The following is an 18,932-nucleotide window of genomic DNA, read 5'->3' as shown; positions in this document are numbered from 1 at the left end:
TTTAAAAAAAAAAGTGTTACAGAAACAAGTGCCTTTGCTGCGCAATGATAAATATTCTCGCCCCTCCCTCTCTTTCCAAAAAGGGCCTACAGAAAGTGGGTTTAACTTGATAGGTGTATTCCCCTTTCGAGAAAATAAAGGGAGTCTGTGGTTGTGTACTGAAATTAAACTGGGGAAAACATAAGTTTCATCGAACCCCAGGTTCTGAAAATCACAGCAAGTAATGTGTATTAACCCATGCAATCCCCCCCCCCCCCCAATTCAGCACTATACTTAAAAGTCATCCTATAAAATATTGCATATGGTTATTAGAAAAAAAAATAAAAAATTGTCACTAAATAATTCTAACGAATCCCGGCAAGATAACTGGAATGAAAATACAGAATCTCAAATATGTTTTTCTGTTGTGAGAGAATTGTGATAAAAGTTAAATTTTGCATTTTCCAGTTGAGAACTGATCAAGAAAATAATCCAGGAATCATCCGAATAGAAACAAATTTAAAAATACATAATTCCAAGCCATAAGGCCATTTAATGAACATTTCAAATACTTCTTGCACGAAATGATTTCAATAGCATATTTCAAGCTTCATTTTGAAATAAATTTCTGAATGATGCATGAGAAGGGAGGCGCGGATCAGGAAAATGGACAGGTAAAGGTATCTTCGCATTTCCGTTTTGCGCAGAACCGGAAGTGTCTTCAATTAAAAGAATGGCGGACTCCAGCGACAAGTTTTATAAATCATATTAGATTTGAATATTCTAAAACTTTTTAAAATGTAAGCTGTTTTTCAAACAATGTCACGGTAAGTAACCTTATCACTCACGTCAATTTTTGTACATGTTCCAATGATACCAAGGGAAAATAAACCACGTTAAGCGTTTGTTTATATATTCCAAATAATTCATTGATATTAGCCTATGATTCATGCTTTGCCTTTGTTGTTTAGTCATGCATACATAATGATTTAACAGTTTGTACTTGTAAAGCAATTGTTAATTTTAGCAGTTATTTATGCTTTACACTGTCCATTTTACCATATATTTTAATACTCAAATAATCTTCGATAACAATCGAGACGCAAAACTGTTTGGGTTGGGGGGGGGGGGGGCAGTGTAACAGTATTAATCAATTAAGCTATATTTTTTAAACAGCTAAAGTGCTCTTTTATGGAAATGCCAAAGTCTGCTTCCACTTTAAAAATATGTAAATCTTTTAAATTGAAGCAAATATGAAATTCATAAGCCAGTTTAACACTTTTCATGGAATGTTGCATTAATATGTGAGATAAAAAAAAAACTGCTTTTGCTACTATTCAGAATCATATCAATAAAAATGTTATATTTTTAACTGAATTGAATTGACATAGTTTTTCATTCACATATACATGTTCTTTTTTTTTACCATGATTTTCTCTCAATTGTGTTCTTTGAAATATCTGTACAGTTGTATTATTTTGTAAAGACGAAAAAATAATGTAAAAAAGAATACAACAACCACAAAAAAACACACTAAAGATTGAATTACTTGGTCTTCAATGTTCAGGGACAAAAAATAAAATTTATAATTTGAAAAAAAGAGATAAAAATGAAAATGGCACGCTGATAATCTATATAGTCACCATAATTATAAATATTTCAGAATATCATACACTTGTAGATGTTGCCTCCCTTCTCATACACAAAAAATGTGCAAATTCAGATGCTCCCCTTTTGGAATAAGTGTTTTAGACTGCACTAGATGAACCTGCAGGATTATTTCTAATTAATTGTATTTAATAATTTATGTTAATGTGTTTTCATTATAGATAAAACTTTTTGATGCATAAAAGTTCATTTTACAATGACACGCACAAAAAGGATTAAGATTTTTTTTTTGTTGGAATTTACCGTTGACATATTGATATATACATATGTATTCATAGATAAATAGGTAGATAAACCACATGAAATGAACAGTTGATAAACTATGGCCTAATATAAAAGTCAATTGATGTGTATTTAGTTCTTTTGATGGTCAAAAGCTAAAGATTTTTAGCCTATTCAGGTGTGTCAATATTACCTATTCGAGTGTGTCAGTCTGATCTTTCACATTCCTTGCACCTCTTCCCCCAGAAACTTTTATCGGTCTTCCTCTGTTTTATTAGGGGTCGTGGAATTTAAATTTGTCACCTTTTTCAACTTTTGTAACAAGCTTAGAGATAGTGGTTATATCAATGAATTGATCTGGACCAAAAGAAAAAAATAGCCATTAAAAGAAGCGTGATTGGCAATTTTCAAAGGTGTACATTTATTAAGTGAAATGCTATAGTGAACAACAGGGACAAGTAACAAATTTCATTTAAAAGGGACATTGATTTAGTTTAGGAGGGGCAAATGAGGTTAATAAGTTTTTAATTAATTAACCTACAGTACAAATACCCCCCAAGTGCTCCCCAAAACTGCTCAAGTCATCATATAGCAAATGCATGTTAAGTACATACATTACCAATGTCCATGCACTTCTGATATACAAGATACTTAATTTACCAATCAAATTGAGTCGAAAGAGGCATATAAAAAGTGTCCTCTTTAAAATCTGTTTGTGTAACCTTAATTCTTGTACCAATGTTTAGATATTCCAGCTATAGACAAAAATATTGGGCACACAAAATTATCTTTTCTTCTTAAACAATAGATGAGCAAGAGCAGAACACCTTTAAATTTAAAAACAAGAAGAATTTGTGACAAGAAAAGTGGTGGTATCAAGCTTGCTTATAGAAAAAGTTTTACTTGTGATCTTTCAAGATCTTTTGATAATAATGATTGATTACCGGTGGCCAGATAGCTCAGTTGGTAGAGTACCTGACTGGAGATTCGGGGGGGCCCGGGTTCGAATTCTGATCTGGTATGTTGCATTTTTCCCCGCCCTGTTACAATATCTTTATTTGCCAATATGGTTTTGAAATAATTGGTAAATATCTAGATTAATGATAATTTTTCATGAAAAAGTCCGTTTTAATGTACATCTATTTAAAGTATGGAAAATTCATGATTCCTATAACTTTAGTTTATTTTACTTATTAGATATTTTTCAACCATTTATTTGAAAAGTATCTGTATTCATTGCATGAGATTGCATGCATGAGATTTCTGCACATGACAAATTACAGAATTATAATACATGTGATGTACAGATCATGCATGGCAGATGTTAGGTTTGAGAAAAAGAAATTATTTGAAATTTTGGATCCATGGCAAAGAATAGGAACTGGCTGCCAGAGGACAATGTTGAAGAATGTTAATGATATTATATGTATACAGAAAAACACTTTTGAACAGGAATTGGTACATAGTTGCCAAAAATCTTGAAAGTCATCCCCTGGTCTTTATACATACACATGTTATAATTATTAACAGGCGAAGGGCTCTATGAGGTATCAAGAGCCAATTTTGACTTAAGTTCTTCCTCTGTTAAGTGCAGTGAACTCTGTGGCTCTCAGACTTCTTGATCTTTCAATTTCTTGTTTTTATCCTACGTTTGAATTTTCTTGCATTCAAGCATGCATTTTGAGCAACTCTAATTAATGCTTTTTTGTGCAATTAATTTGCATCTGAACAGATAGTGGAATTCCATGCATTTGTTTATGAGATGAAAGAAATATTTGGCAGTTGCTTTCAAAGATGCAGAAAATATATGGCAATTGTAATGTTGAAACAAAATTCAGAATAGACTATACATAAAAGTCTTTTTATGATAAGGTATTTATGAGAATTGGCCTGTGTATAAAATTCATGCATATCTTTGAATTTTGTCATCAAAAACACTTTGAATTCAAATTAATATTGTAGTATCATTATAGCTAAGGGCACGTCATTAATCATGTTAATTGATCCTTGAAAAGGGAAGTTTGATAGTGATTAAATTTTTCAATCATTTCTTTATGATCATAGCCCCCTGTGAATTTTATTCTTATTGAAAATATATTTTTTAGAAAGTAAAAATTTTACTGAGTTATTTCATTAATCCTGTTAATGAGAAAACCATCAGGCAGTATATTTAAAGTGATTGACAGAACAAATCCTAAATGATGCAACTGTCAGATTCAAACCAGGAATTCCAGGTGAAATTTTGGGAGGAGAATCTGTTGTGCTTAGGTGACATCAAGGCCAAAAGTTAACCGTAAACTACAGCTCATTGCTTCCGATAATCCAGGATGATGAACTCTTCTGCAAGGGAGATTTGTTCTAAGGCTTACAGCAAGGTGTAAACATTTTTCTTCATCAAAATCCTGCTGAGCTTGTGTTTTTCTTGACTCCTTCAACAGATTTCCTTCCACAAGACGTAAGAACAATCGATGTTGGTATACATTGTACTTGTATTACAAAGTTACTGTTTCAAAAAAAGACCTTGGAATTTTTTGAAGGTCAAATTTGTTGTCATTGGGGATTTACTGCAGAATGATATTTGCATGAGAAAACATTGAATTCTAAAGATACAGTATTCCCAGTTTACAATATCACCTGGAGAGGGAAAAATGCAGTTTTTTAAAGGAATGACAATGTGCTGAAATATTTAGTACTCTTAAAATACATCTGCTTTATTGATTCATCTAGTATTTTGCGTGTTTATGCAGATTTTCTTCGGCATTTACCTGTATTGATGACAATTGAAGAGTTTTTTTTAATAGCGTTGAGAAGATCTGTGTATTACGTACCCATTATTTGTTTTTTACCTGTTCACCACAGGAATGCAAACCTTTGGGAATTTACACAGCAGAGAAGGGATTGTCCTGCATGTTGAATGGATAATAATATTCTTCCTGAAATTGGAAATTAAATGTGATTCATAAAATTTAAAAGGTTGTCTTTTGGAATTTGAACCTGCTTCAACAATGGTGAAGATATAAGATTCAGGTTATTGGATTTTATAATGCTTAGTGATTTAGGAAAGGGTTGGAATTGTTCAATCTTTATGTTAATCACAGACAAAGTTAGTATCTAATCTATCTGTGATATTCTTATGAATGGAACATATAACAGGGGGAACATGTCCGTCAGTTTTGGTGATAATTCTCGGTAGGAAATATCCTGGTGCCCCAAAATATCTACATTCATGACTTTTGTTGTAAAGATGGGAGGAGGAGAAGTCATTTTAATGACCCAAAGATTCCAGGTTGTTGTAAAAACACTTGTCTGTTGACTGAAGAGGAATTCGATACTGTAATTACCCACTGATGAATGGAAGGACCACTGACAACTGAATTTGTGTGACCTGGAGTGAGGAGTAGACTGGCAATCTGTCGGAAGGTCAGGATCAAACAAATGTTTGGAACTAAGGGAACAAGGCAATCTCATTTCCTGTGAAGCCATGTGGAATTTTATTGCCAAAATTATTGTGCTGCAAGTGTAAACACATATCATACAGAACCCCTGTTTTCTCCAAGTCTGACCAAGGTGCCCCAATGAAATACTATTACCTGTGCAGTCAGGGAAAATGGTAGTGAAGAATTTCACATCAAATGAAAAGGATTAGATCTGTATCAATGAAAGGTGTATATTGATTTCATGCAATATCAAAACCAACGAACAAAGTCCCTGGGGGGTTTTGAATCTTGGATTTAATGTAAAACAAGCCCTCTACAAATTGTGTGTGGGTGCTTTCAGTGATTTTACATGATTGAACTTTTCTTAATCTGAAGAATTGATTGTTGTAAGGAAAATGTAACTGGAAGGCAAAAAAAGTAGGATTACAACAGAGTTTATTTTGATCTTTTATGTCAACAAGCAGGTGAAAGTACAACTATGTGTTTTGTACTTACATGTGTGTGTATATATATATATCCTTTGAGAAAATCTTAGTTTATTGAGAAAACACTGAGGGTTATACACTGCAGAAAAGCTACAACTTCTCTATAATTAAGGTCTGATTGGAAGGTGCAAAATTACAAGGAGTCAGCCTAATAGAATCTTTTTTCTGAAACCCTTTGTCTTTGTGCTTGTGAGGAGAAGGAATATATATCTTTTCACACAAATGACAGTGCCCTCGAAAGTCGATCCAGGAGCTTGTTAGCCGTCATCTCTTCCTTGAATGAATGGCATTTTATGAGGATCAGAGTAGGTGCTTATGGTTTCTGACTTAGATGATGTACATGTCGTTTGTAACGATAAACATTGTTGAGAGTCACATAACATTAGCGCTGGACCCATGTCTAAGAGAGGTTTGCTGATGTAGACGATATACCTATTGTATGTGCTGATGTACACGATATTTTTTATTTACTGTGTGAATTTGAGTGTGTACAATTTTATTGTGTATTGAAGACACTTTACTCAAGAGAAATCAGAAGGGAAAAAAATATGTATTGATTTTTTAAGCCAACTGTGTACCTAGAAATTGTGTATTTTATTATTCATTGATGAGGTATGTTGTGTTGAAAAGGTGTGCTTTTTAAGCACCTGGAACTTCAGTTTACATTTTGAAAGAAGGAAGGCTAGATTTTTGGAAATCTACTCGAGGAAAATGATAAATTGATGATACATTGAAGGGGACATTGATACTTAAAAAGGATTTTTCTTGAGGAAGGATAGTTCAGCATCAAAATAATCATTGTTTTTATGAAGATGAAAGTGGGTGAATTTTTTTCAAGATTTCAAAAGTTTGGTGTGTGAAATTGGATTTCTATTTCATCAAAAATTAAAAAACTTCACTGGTACAATTTTACCTGTAATTGACTGGAAAAAAGCTAAAGGTCAAGGTTTGAGGAAGTGTGTCAATAAGAAATAAAAGGGCATTTTGAGGAAATAACATTTAGGAAGGATAAGAATTGTGATAAAATTGAGTTTCATATCCTGATGTGAACCAAGTATGAGGAAGAGAAATATGCAGCTGACTTAGGTGTAATGAAGTGGAAAAAGCGAAGCTGATTGAAGCCCTTACTGTTCAACTACCTAGAGTTCATATCCTCCCAACGTTTAATGTGTATACAGTGCATTGTTTTATAATATATCCCCCTATAAACGTAAAACAGCTGATGTACACAAATGGGTGATAGACAGTTGGAGAGAAAGAAATTTAATTAGGCGTGTTAGGCTGGTACGTGAAATAAATGACTTAACGGCCTGCTAGATGAACTATTGTTCCCCGTCAAGGATTAACTGTTTTCTTTGCTTATGGTCTAACCTTTTGGATTAATAACCCCTTCGACAGATTATCAGGGTGCTTCAGTGTACCCACATTGAAAAAACTGGGCCTTGTTTAACTTCAGATGGATTATTTGCTTGGCTTTGCGACAGCTTTAATTGACCATCTGTATTAGTGATTATCGGTAATTTTTACCTGTCCCTTGTCTCGTGTGTATAAACTCCCTGTCCCAATGTATTATTCTCCACTCTGATAATTGACTTATACATGTACACTTGGAATGTTACACCATTGATTAGTTTTACAGAAGGTCGAGTTTCAGTGTAAAAAAGACCATCCATTTGGCGAGGATTGTAGAATACGTGAAATTCAGGTATAAAAGTAGGGTTTAGTTTTGCGGTGAAACTGATGGAACTTGGTGACAGCCCTTTATTAAGGAAGTTGGTCAATCGTTGTTCACTGCTCGCTGCTGTTAGTTTTTCCTGGATTTCTAATGGCCACTTAAATGAATTTGGGCTAAGTACTTGTGATGTTTATGACGTGATAAAAATCAAGAAGTGTTTTCTACAATTGCTACACCCAAAATAAATTCTGAAATTAATGCATTACACAGAGGCTTGTAATCAAAACAGGTTTGCATAATAATTGTGTTGGATCTGGTTTTTAGTGAAATGGTGAAACTATTGTGAATTGTCCTTGGGCAATTGTGTTGGTGTGTTTTAATTCTTGAATGGAAGTGCACAATGAATATCTATATTGCTCACAGCTTATGTGTTCTGGATAATTAAGTGCAAATATAAGAGAAAAAATGTCAACGAAATCAAGGAAAAAAGTGGGATTTGCAGATGATGTGAAGTCAGAGGAACGAGAGTCTCGAAGCAGAGGACGGACAAAGTTTCGTGAACGGCGGTCAAAATCCCAAGATGTGAAGTCTAATCGGAGCTCATCACTCTCTAAAAAACGAGACCATAGTTTGATTTCCTTAGTTCGCACAGGTTCAAGAGCTTCTGTTCGGAGCCTTGTAAAACTGTTTGAAAATGTTGGAGGGGTGAGTTTCTAAATTTTTTTTATCGATTTTGGTGCATTTCCCCATTGTGTACATTAAAACCGGGACACATGAAAAAGGCAATATTAACGTATAGATTTATGTTATTCATTGAATTTGAAGCTGTCTGCAGATAAATTATGGGCAGGTATAGATCTTAAAGCTGTGTGCTTATATCTATACTTGCCGTGTATTTTACACCACAAGTATTGATTTTATATGACTTAAAGTGCTATAGCTTACAAAAATTACAGACAAAATTCACATTTATCCTATCATAAGCTACAGGGTGTGCTGATAAAAATAGCTGAAATTCTAAATGAAGCATTATATTAAATTATATTTTGCAATTACTGAAAGTACATGTGATGGATGAATAAAAACTGCTGAGTGCTCAAATATTCTTCCAGTGTGTTGAGGATTCCCATGGATCTAGGTCGGATAATGAGTTTTATGACCCCAAGGTGTATAACTTATTAATCATATTTGGTCACTTAGATTAGTTTCCCTGTCTCTCTAGACCTGCATCAGGACTTGTATTTAATTGGTCCCTCATCTCTTATTGATGTTTATCGGGAATGTCTGGGATACTGTTGATTTCAATCAGAATTTAATTTGCTCGTTTAATTAAAGTACATGTTATAATAATTAAACTTAAGAACATGTTCTCATTAAAAGACTCTTTAAATTTCATGACAGTTTGTTCATTCTCGTATATTATAATAACTGGTACATGCTGAAAGTTTCTTGAGATGGGTTCAAAGTTAGAGAATGAATTTATAACATAGGAATGGTCATTTATCTGCAATAATTTTAATGATTCTCCATTTGATACTGTTTAACATATGAAAATAAACCATGTGTGAATTAAAAATTAATTGGAGAAAAATTTCATTAAGCCTTTTGGTATCACAGTGCTTTTGCAGTTGTACTTGACATGCCCAGCTACAGTGCCCTAGCTCTTCAAGATTCTTGAAAAGGGGGGAGGGGGGGGGGGGGAAGAGACACTAGTTGGGAATCTGGGATCGGGGCCTGGGGGGCAAAGCCTAGGAATCTATAAGATTTTACGAGTTTTATCATGGAACAGTTTTTGTCTTATTTTATGTATACTTTAAGTATAATAAATGCAAAATCCCACAACCAAAAAAAAAATAATTTATTAATCTAATGTATTACTATATTTTTGGTCACATAAAGGGGGCTGAGGCGCACTACTCCCCCCCTCCCCCCAATTCACCAGTGCTCTTGTTCCATTCAAGATTGCTTGGTAGTGTCTTTGCAGAATTCTGAGGAAGACAAATTATTGAATACTTATCATTTCTAGGTCAATAAATTCTTATGCCATCATCATGTAAAATCTTGTGTACCTTATGCATGTTTATTGAAACATTAGTATACAATTGATTTTAAAATGATCATAAACAATGGATTGTTTGTAGACTGTTTTGAGTTGTTAATTACTGTGTTTGAGGATAATACTCGGTAACAGTGGAATTTTGTCACTGACATGAAGGTCAGTAAACAAATATGGGTTAGTCTTCCTACAGGTTTAAACTCTGACATACCAATGAAATTCCAGCAAGTTTTTGGAATACATGAAAACATGAAGCCCTTGTATATTTTACTCTCAATTTGCATATTTATGCTTGTCAGAAGGACAATTCTATATGGGCTAGTTTTGATAATGTTTATTTATGAAAATGGTTGAAGCCAGTGTTTAAAATCTGCAATGTCATGTCATATAAATTTCAGTCAGTCCCTAACACTCCCACCCACCCCACCCCACCCCCACCCTATGCCCCAAGAAAGAAAAAAATTACTTGTAAAATTTTTCTGAATTTCCAAAATGTTGAAAGAAGGAAGAATTTAGTAATAAAGTTAAAACTTCAAACATTTTAGGAGTAATAATGGTTTAGACTGACAGAGACCAATAGTATGATACCTATAGGAAGTATTTTGTTCAGATGCTGGAAGTAAACACAGGTGCCAGGGACACTAGACAGCTTGTTTTGATTGTCTGGTTATTGTGCTCTTAATTAAATCTATTGTACTACAAGTCTGGGTTTGATTACCTGTAATGAAAACAAGCACCTGTCTACAGTGGAGGGAACTAATTTTGTTACATAAACCAGCATCAGCATAAGCATTAGTAGCATCAGGATCGAGCTAGCATCAGCATCAGCATTTAAAAAACAGCATTACCTGGATCAGCATCAACAAGCAAAGGATAAAACCAGCATTGACCTACATAAAATCAGCATTATCCTACTAGCATCAGAAAATCAATGAGTTTTAATTCAGTAAAAAAATTAAAAAAGAAAGAAAGAATATTGGTTAAAGTATTCACATTATTGATACATAGTGAGATATTATGGTCAAATAATTGTAAAAGGCACTTTTATTGCTTTAAATGGCAATGCTGAAATTCATTATCTACTTCCGGTAGCATGATGCTACTTCCGGTAGCATTGACCTTATTATAAAACAGCATCAGGATAAGGATTACTAGCATTAAATCAGCAAGCAAAGGAAGCATTCAAATCAGCAAGCAAAGGAAGCATTCAAATCAGCATCGATGCTGTAACAAAATTAGTTTCCTGCACTGTACATAAAGTAAGGTGGATTTCTATTGGAGAACTCTGGCATCATCTGAACAGAGTACACCTTATGATACTCAGTTTAAGTATGGAACAGTGGTGTTGTCTTTTGGTAAAGGAACTCTGTGCTGCACAAAGTTTTGAAATTGCATGCCCAACAATATGGCAGTTGTAGGCAATTTTTGTCCAAGTCGAGTGATACAGTGGATTGCAAATGAATTGTATTTTATATTGCATCTTTTTAGTTCATTTATTATAGCTTCAATGGATGAGCAGTTAATGAATTGTTTAAATTTACTCTTAAAACTCCAATTTAAAAATATGTTGGGAGAAAAAATTGTAATTCAAGGGTGTCTATATAGATTGAAGCAAATGTAGTAGGTGGAAAGTTGCAAATATGGACATTTTTAATTAATGTTTGAACAAAGACTACTTTGTCAAATATAATATGAAATGTTCTAATTTTTTATCCTTAATTGCAAATAAAAATCAGTTAATTGTTTACAGAGGTCTTAAGTCTATGACATTTATATCCCTAAAAATAATCCCCTTAATGACCATTTTAAGAGTGTCACACTGCAATAAATGCTTTTGGATAGGAGGGGGCAAATGCTCATTTTAGAAAGAATCGGATTGTTCTGTCATTCCGTATTGATCTGGGATAATTGGTTATGGCATTGGTACAGAGATTGGCACACTTGTCAGGGCAGTTAGCAGGAACTGGTAAATCACACGATTAGTTAGCATTGATCTGGTCAGTTATATGGCTGGCAAGGTCAACTAGGAAAAATCCAGAGTTGTGTAGAAGAAGGATCCCATGGGACTCCCCCAAGGGTTTAAATGCTGGCTCTTATTGGAAATATCCTGCTATTGCTGTAGCAATTGTATTGAAATAAAAGTGTAATAGTGTATGCTTAGAGTTGTATAAAAAAGTTCCTGGAATTAATCATGCTAATAAAACTGGAAAGTGTTAATTAATTCCTAAAATATTTCAATTTTGTTCTAATATTGCTGCATATGGGGTTGAAGTATACATATATAATTATATATTTATGTGCAAACATGCTGATGTCAAGAGTTTTATTTATTTATTTTTTTTTGGCTAATTAAAAATCATTGATCCAAAGAACCTGAAAAAAAAACCTGATTTCCAAGAAACAATGCATCATAGATTTTTTTGCTGATATCATATATTTCATCATTTCAGTTTTTTCCAAAAAATGCCAACTTTTGTAAATTTTCTGAAAGGATTATGTTGTGTTCTTCCTGTTTCAATGTAAACTACTAACTCATTGTTTAATAGCACAAGTACTAAGGATATTACTCTTGAGTGATAATCCTGTTACTTAATAATGCACTTAAAACTCTCTTTATGACTAAAAAAAGCAACATTGTTTACAGGAGTGGGGGGAGACAGAAAACTCTGCTTAAGGGGGGGAGGGTCATTTGCTTATGAGGCACTTAGACGGTCAACTCTCTTTGACCCCCTTGAATTTCAAAATGCGGTGACTCTAACAGCCATGGTTACTCATAGGGCAACTTGAAATACTATCTTTGAGTAGAGCACTTGTAAATTATGATATCATTAGGAGCATTAATATGTAGTTTAGAAGAATTTCAATTGTACTTCTTACACTAGACTTGCCAAAGTCCCTTTTTTCGAAATTGCATGTTCTCAGTCTATTTCGGAAACCAAGATTAATTTTCTTTATATATATACAAATAGGAGTGTATTCAGGCTTTATTTGCTGCAAAATTCAGGAGTACCTTAATGTACTGCTGGCAAAACTACTAAATTAATATACCTCGTTATTAAAAATTAACGTTTTAAAAATCTATAAATTTTAGTAGTAGAAGATTGTTATATTTCTGTAAAGTGCTTGTAAATTGTTTGTGGTGCACATCAAAGCTCGACAAAAGTGTAGGTGTAATCTTCAATGGCACAGAGAAATTTAAAAGTTGCTTGCTTTTATACCCTGCGTAATAGATTAAATCACTGTTGAATTGCTACATTTAGTAAATCCATTTGTGTTTGTGTGTAAAACACTTAGAAGTTGTAGGATGGGCCTTTTTATCAGGGAAATAATGGACAATCAATTTAGTACTTGGTCTGTATTTGTATACTTGTGAACAGTTGGTGATTAACTGATGTATCATGTACATCTGTTGCCTTCTGTTGATTAGAAGAGACTGAGAGAGAGTTATTCCTCTTTGAAAGTAGATTATTTACTTTAGGTGGATTTTTAGGGAAAAAAGTTAAAAGTTGGAAGAATGTTTAATTTTTTTTTTCAAATTTGTTGATTAAAATATGGAATAGTAGATATTTAAAGTGTAATATATTGTTGTAACTTCAGAAAAAAACTTTGAATGTGTTCAGCATGTTCATAAGACAAGATCAGTCAATGAAATTTGAACTACAGAGAATCTAGAGTATCCTTTTAATAATTTTAATGACTACTGATTTGTAAAATGTGATAGACCTTCAACATTGATAACATATTACATCAGTTAACTAGTGCATATAAATCAGACAAGTTGTTTAGCAGCATCCACTATTGATGGCACTTACATTGTAGAAGTCTATAGATGCAGCTAATATCGTGCAGAGGCCATGGGAATGCAAAGCATGTGCAGTAACTTTGATATGTTTCACCAGCAAATGCTAATCACCAATTTGTTTAATCAAAGTTTTCTCTCTTAATAATCAGCTCCCGATCAACAGGTTCTCGTATTTATAGACAGAAATATCTCTGTCAGATCGGCCGACACTTATGAGCAGTATTTGATGTTGTTACCCACGTAGGCTAATTTTTACTGCCGTGCATGCCTTTGTGTTTCCGAGCTGATTCACACCCAAGCTTGGAGCAGATACATGTTTTTGATTTGTGATAAGATCTACATGCTCAATGTATCAGCTTCCTGAATTACCTTTAGTTTAGTTACATGTGCAGAGTTTGACAGCCGGAGCTCTTCCAAGAAATATTGTCAATTCATTCAGGGAGAGCCTAGTGAGACAGCTTGTGTATTCATTTAATATGTGATGCTCTAGTTTTGTGGATGATGGTTTGACTTTAGGACATCAATGATTATTAGTTATTTCTCAAGATGTGTTCTGTATTTGAGGTTGTTATCTTGTTAAAAAAAAATTTTTGGTGCCGCTGATGTCTAGTTGTCTCGTACATCGCAGCTTAAAGAATTTTTTTGCTGTCTCAAAAATTAAAAGATGGTGCAAATTAATGTTCAGTTTATTTGTACGTGAGATTGTCATATGTTCAGATGTTGTTGTGAATTATTTGAATGGACAGAAAGATGTATCATCAAGATGGACATGAAACAATAGTTTGACTTGTCACAGTTCATGTATGGCATCTTGGCAAAATTGAGGCTATCGTTTGAAAGGAAATTCAATCTCTATGTACAGTATTTTTCTTTGAAAGAAATGTAATATAATTGGTTCCTTGATAAATATCACAAATGAGAATTTTTGCCAAAAAAAAAAATCGTGATTATTCAATATTGCAACGGGAGGAATTTCTGGGACACAATTGTACATGTTCAGTTGGGGAGGCAGATTTGAGATGAGGGGGTGCCAAACAGATGAATCAGAGATTTGCAAAAAGATGACGAGGTTACGATCTTAACAGTCGTCGGTGATGATGAACAGGTCTTCGTTTTACAACATGCGAGGCCATATGTGTTTTATTCTGTGGCAGCTTGTTTTCAAATGGTGATGTTCTAAAAAAAAGAAGTTAAACAGTTCATTCATTATTCACGGTACTGTGATTCTCATTGAAGGTGTCCCATTTTTTTTAAGGATCTTTTGAGACAGTCCCTCGTGACTGAAAGGTAGGTACTTTATAATGAAGTGCTGGATTATGACCAAAAAAATAAAACTAGTATTGTATTTGGGAAGGGACTTTTAAAAAATTGTTTTTACAACAGCAGTACTGTGTTTATTGAGGACTAGGGATTGCATTGTCAACAGTGTGTTACGACCAGAGACTTTTAATTCAATGTTACATATGTCGTATCTAGATATGTGTGATTGTGTTTTCTGTCACAGAGTTCTTTTTAATGACGACAGGAAATTATGCTAGTCTTTCTCATCCTATCACATTGCTGCTGAAGCCGAGTAAGGACGGAAGTGAAGGAGAAATGTACTTGTGTTTTGTTTTTTGTGTATTCATGTCCTTAAAATAGCCACAGTGACAGTTTTACGTCAAGAAATTGAAAAATGAGCATGCGGTTTTCGGAGTGGATACTAGGCAAAATGTGCATCGAATCTGCTTATTACCAATGATTATAAAATTTTTGTGAGCAATATTGTGAAAAATGTCAAAAGCTGTTCGTCGTTTGAGTAAAGTTTGGGTAAGTTTATTTGATAGATGTGTTTTTAGATTCATAAATGGATGATATTGCATCAATAAAGCTAAGTTTTAAATTAATTAATAACAACCTAGTTTTTTTTCTCAGTTTTTAAAGTCATCTGAGTGGGAAATATGAATTATTAGACTAGAAGATATTTTTCTTGCTTTGCAAATTCTGTTTGTTCTAGGACCTGAATTTGTACATCAGAATTGAGGATACTGTAAGAGTATGAATGTGATGGCACAGTAGGCTTCTTTATATATATATCAGCATATGAGTAATGATGACACATTTATTTGAAACTCTTGTGTTTTATCATTCCTCACTCAAAAAAGATACTATATATCATGACTTTGAGCATTGATGAGGGTATACATTATATATGTTACCTTAAACTGCATGCTATGCTGTAATCTTGAAGTGTTGATTGATATTTTGAAATTTTAAAGAGGTCTGATTACTATGTCCATGTTCATTTAAATGCATATTATTTTGCAAACAATGGTTTAGGATTAGGTTTACAGTTATGGCTAACGCTGGCCTAAAAGACATGAAATACATTGTAATATCACATTGTAATACATGTATTATGATAATGACAATATTGTCTCTTGCTTGAGAGACGTGGAACTAAATTAATTAATTCAGCTAATTAAGGCAGGGACAACTTGAAATCTCGTTTCTAACTACCGGTTAACAAATCAAGTTTAACCAAGTTCAAAATTTTCATACAGACAGACTGACAAATATTGATTGAAAGATTTAGATTTAGTGGTTAATTAAAAGTAAAAATTAAACAAGAATTGTGGCAAGGCGTACAGCTTTACTGTACAATAGATAAATAAATTTACGTCTGTATGCTTGAACTTTAGGAAGCGACTCCGTATGTATGTAGTAAATAGTTGAAGTGGGTCAACATTCCATGAATTCAGTGATAAAAAAAGTTTATTAACAAAGTTGTTTTATGAAAGGTGAGGTGTGTATCGCAGATAATGAAATTGATAAACTCTGATAAACAATCCTTATCAAACCAATACACAACATTTTAGATGTATCATTGAATTGATAAAGGATGTTTCATCATCATTAAAAAAAAAGGAAAAATACCTCTTATGAGAAAAGCTTTCAAATAGTATTGTTTTTGAAAGGGATATAAAGGTATGAATTTAGATGTGTAATTTTATTAAGGTGAAATTGTCTGTCAGATTTGAATACATGACAGTTGAAAAAATAAATTAATGTACCTGTCTGCATGAGTAGACTGGTTGTAATAAATAAATTATGGTTAGCTAGGTGCTGTTAACATGGTTAAGACAATGTTCTCCATGAGTCTTAGAAGTTCATGGTGATGTTTTGTTCAGAGCTGATGAACATAATCACTTAAAAAATCAAAAGGCATTGCCTATTCCATGCTATTAAAGTGAAACCCAAGAATATGATAAACTGAGTATATTCATTTACAGTGAACACTCTCTCTCTCTCTCTCACTAGGAGGTAAATTACATCCATTTCCAGTGTTTCTTTCAGACTTGGTTCTGATGAGGTAAAAATTCTTCCCATTGTTTGTAGGGTTTACTGTAATCATGTAAACAGCTGATGATGAAAGTCTTCACACAGATTATTAGCTCAGGCAGTACTTGTGTTTCTTTAATCTCATTGTCTGTCTGGATTCCTGGCTGTTTTTTCTAGGGTTGGAAACAGCTTTGTTCCTTGATGCGTATAAGTTGGCTTGTCTGATGTTGGCTGTTAATCACATTGCTTTGTAAAACCGTAATTAAAACATATGCTCAGTAAACATTGGGGATCAAGAATCCTCCTGTTTCTTCCTATTGAAAAATTCCATTTTATTATGGATCAGTTTTTTCTATAGTCCTGATATATGAATTAGTTTAAAACTTATAAGGTGTATTGTTGCATCATTCCGAGTCTGTTCCATCTTAGTAAATAAATTGCAAGAATGAATTATATAAATCCGGAAGATTAGAAACATTCATGCTAGAGAAACTTTAAAGGTATGGGCCCCTTGTATATATATCTACATTGTTTGACTTTTGTCAATGCGATGCATCTAAAGGTGTATGGCTGCACGAACACCTAGGTATTTATGACTGTATACAGAGTCTATGGACACCCTACACAAACGTTCATAACATAACGCAGCAACACAGATCAAGTTACCATTCCACAGCTTATACATTATATAAATATACACAATTTTCTCACTGCCAAAATATGGATGTTAATTTTTCATTCTAAATGATGGAGGAAGGTAGCAATTCCCTTGGACAGTTGAGTTTTTATTGGTTTGGGCATACCGGTAATAATTATCTTCATGGACAGGTACTCATTTTTCTGAGTTTTTAACTTTTATATAATTTGTTTATATGTAATGACTCATTCTGAAAAACTAGGAAGTCAAACCGGGTTCTGCTTGCACTAAAAGTTTAAAAAAAAATATTTTATTTAAATAAATGTACATTTAATAGTTTTAGAATCAAATGATAAATTTGCTGTACCCACATGGCAATTATATTCAGCTATCAGGCACTTAGTTCTAGATGAGTCAAATTGGGCTTTGTTGTGTTGCAAGGTTATTTCATAGTTGTTATTCAAAAGTATGCTGGATCTTTTGACATGTTTTAAAGAGGTTTTTCATCTGATTGTATTGTTGAAGTGTTTGAAACTGACCACTCTTCTGTCATTAAAGTGTAGGATTGACCCTTCAAATGCCACAGTCTTCAAGCTGAAGTTTGAGCGTATCTGATTTTTTTTTCTCCATCTTGCAGATTGACATTTTGTTATGGAAATAGTTTTGTGTACCACCCCGATTGATAAATTCTGATTTTACAAAGTTAAGATAGAAAGTACTAAAATTTCTCTAAGCAAATATGTGTGACATGACTGTGTTAAACTAAATTTTTTTTAACCCTGGAAACACTCTAGGGGTGCTTATACGGAGGGGTAGGGACACTTAATGGTGAGAATATAGTACGTGTTACTGGAATCCTGTCTTTTTTCGCAGGAAGTGTAATTTTTGCTTTTTTAAGTTACACATTTTATAGAAATATCTGTGTCCCTAAGCTTCTTTTTGCTTTCAAGATGTTGAAATACTTGTTCATAGCGTCATTATCTCCAGTAAACCTGCAAAGATTTGTCATATGGGAAAAAATGTTGATTTACAAAATGCTTTCTGAAGTATTACATATTGCATGTTTTGGAGTCCTTAGAAAAAGGATACATGCAAATTTTCGATGTATTTGAGATCAGTTCTATAAAACAGTGACTTTACATGTGAACAAGACCAGTCATAACACTGAACATTCCTATTGTAATGGCATATCGCTATGTGCTTCTATATTTATTAATTGCCCACTGGGTTAAAAGAAGATATTTATTTCTGCAAGACTAGACAATGAATAATTAAGCTGTCTCCTCGAGTACACTGTAAATGGAATTTAAAAGCATGCATTGTTACAATATCATTTTTTGGTTGTGGGGGTTTGAAATAATTGAATGTACAGATATATATATATATATATATATATATATATATATATATATATATATATATATATATATATATATATATATATATATATATAATAAACTGAAGCACAACATTTTTAAATATGTATTGTTTTCATTTACTTTCAGATGAATGAAGGTCGTAAGAGTCAAATAGTTCTACCAGATGAGCGAAGACTAGACCTTCTGATCCAGGTAACTATACAAGAATTAATTACAGTTGAGAAATTTAAAACAAAAGCAAGGAGTGACAAGAAACCTGGCCCACTAGCAG

General features: G+C 33.2%; 1 protein-coding gene across 7 annotated transcripts in view; it reads left to right on the top strand.

The window, feature by feature from the left end:
• The first annotated feature begins 702 nt into the window (after nucleotides 1–702).
• Nucleotides 703–18,932, top strand: part of LOC133195661 (FERM domain-containing protein 4A-like) — a 63,063-nt gene continuing 44,833 nt past the window's right edge. For 4 of the 7 annotated variants that reach the window (XM_061331552.1, XM_061331551.1, XM_061331549.1 and 1 more), the window contains exons 1-2: nucleotides 7,750–8,171; nucleotides 18,788–18,853. In XM_061331552.1, coding sequence (XP_061187536.1) covers nucleotides 7,932–8,171; nucleotides 18,788–18,853 — 306 coding nt within the window. In that variant the 5' untranslated portion in view covers nucleotides 7,750–7,931. Of the gene's footprint in view, nucleotides 807–7,748; nucleotides 8,172–15,005; nucleotides 15,134–18,787; nucleotides 18,854–18,932 lie in introns of those variants that run through there. The other 3 variants (XM_061331554.1, XM_061331556.1, XM_061331553.1) reach the window with 3 other exon arrangements.

This window comes from Saccostrea echinata, unplaced genomic scaffold, assembly GCF_033153115.1.
Source record: "Saccostrea echinata isolate AGI-Se365-2 ecotype Australia unplaced genomic scaffold, CSIRO_AGI_Sech_v1 ptg000029l, whole genome shotgun sequence".
NCBI classification, from domain to species: Eukaryota; Metazoa; Mollusca; class Bivalvia; order Ostreida; family Ostreidae; genus Saccostrea; species Saccostrea echinata.
This window is presented reverse-complemented; position numbering and strand designations above follow the sequence as displayed.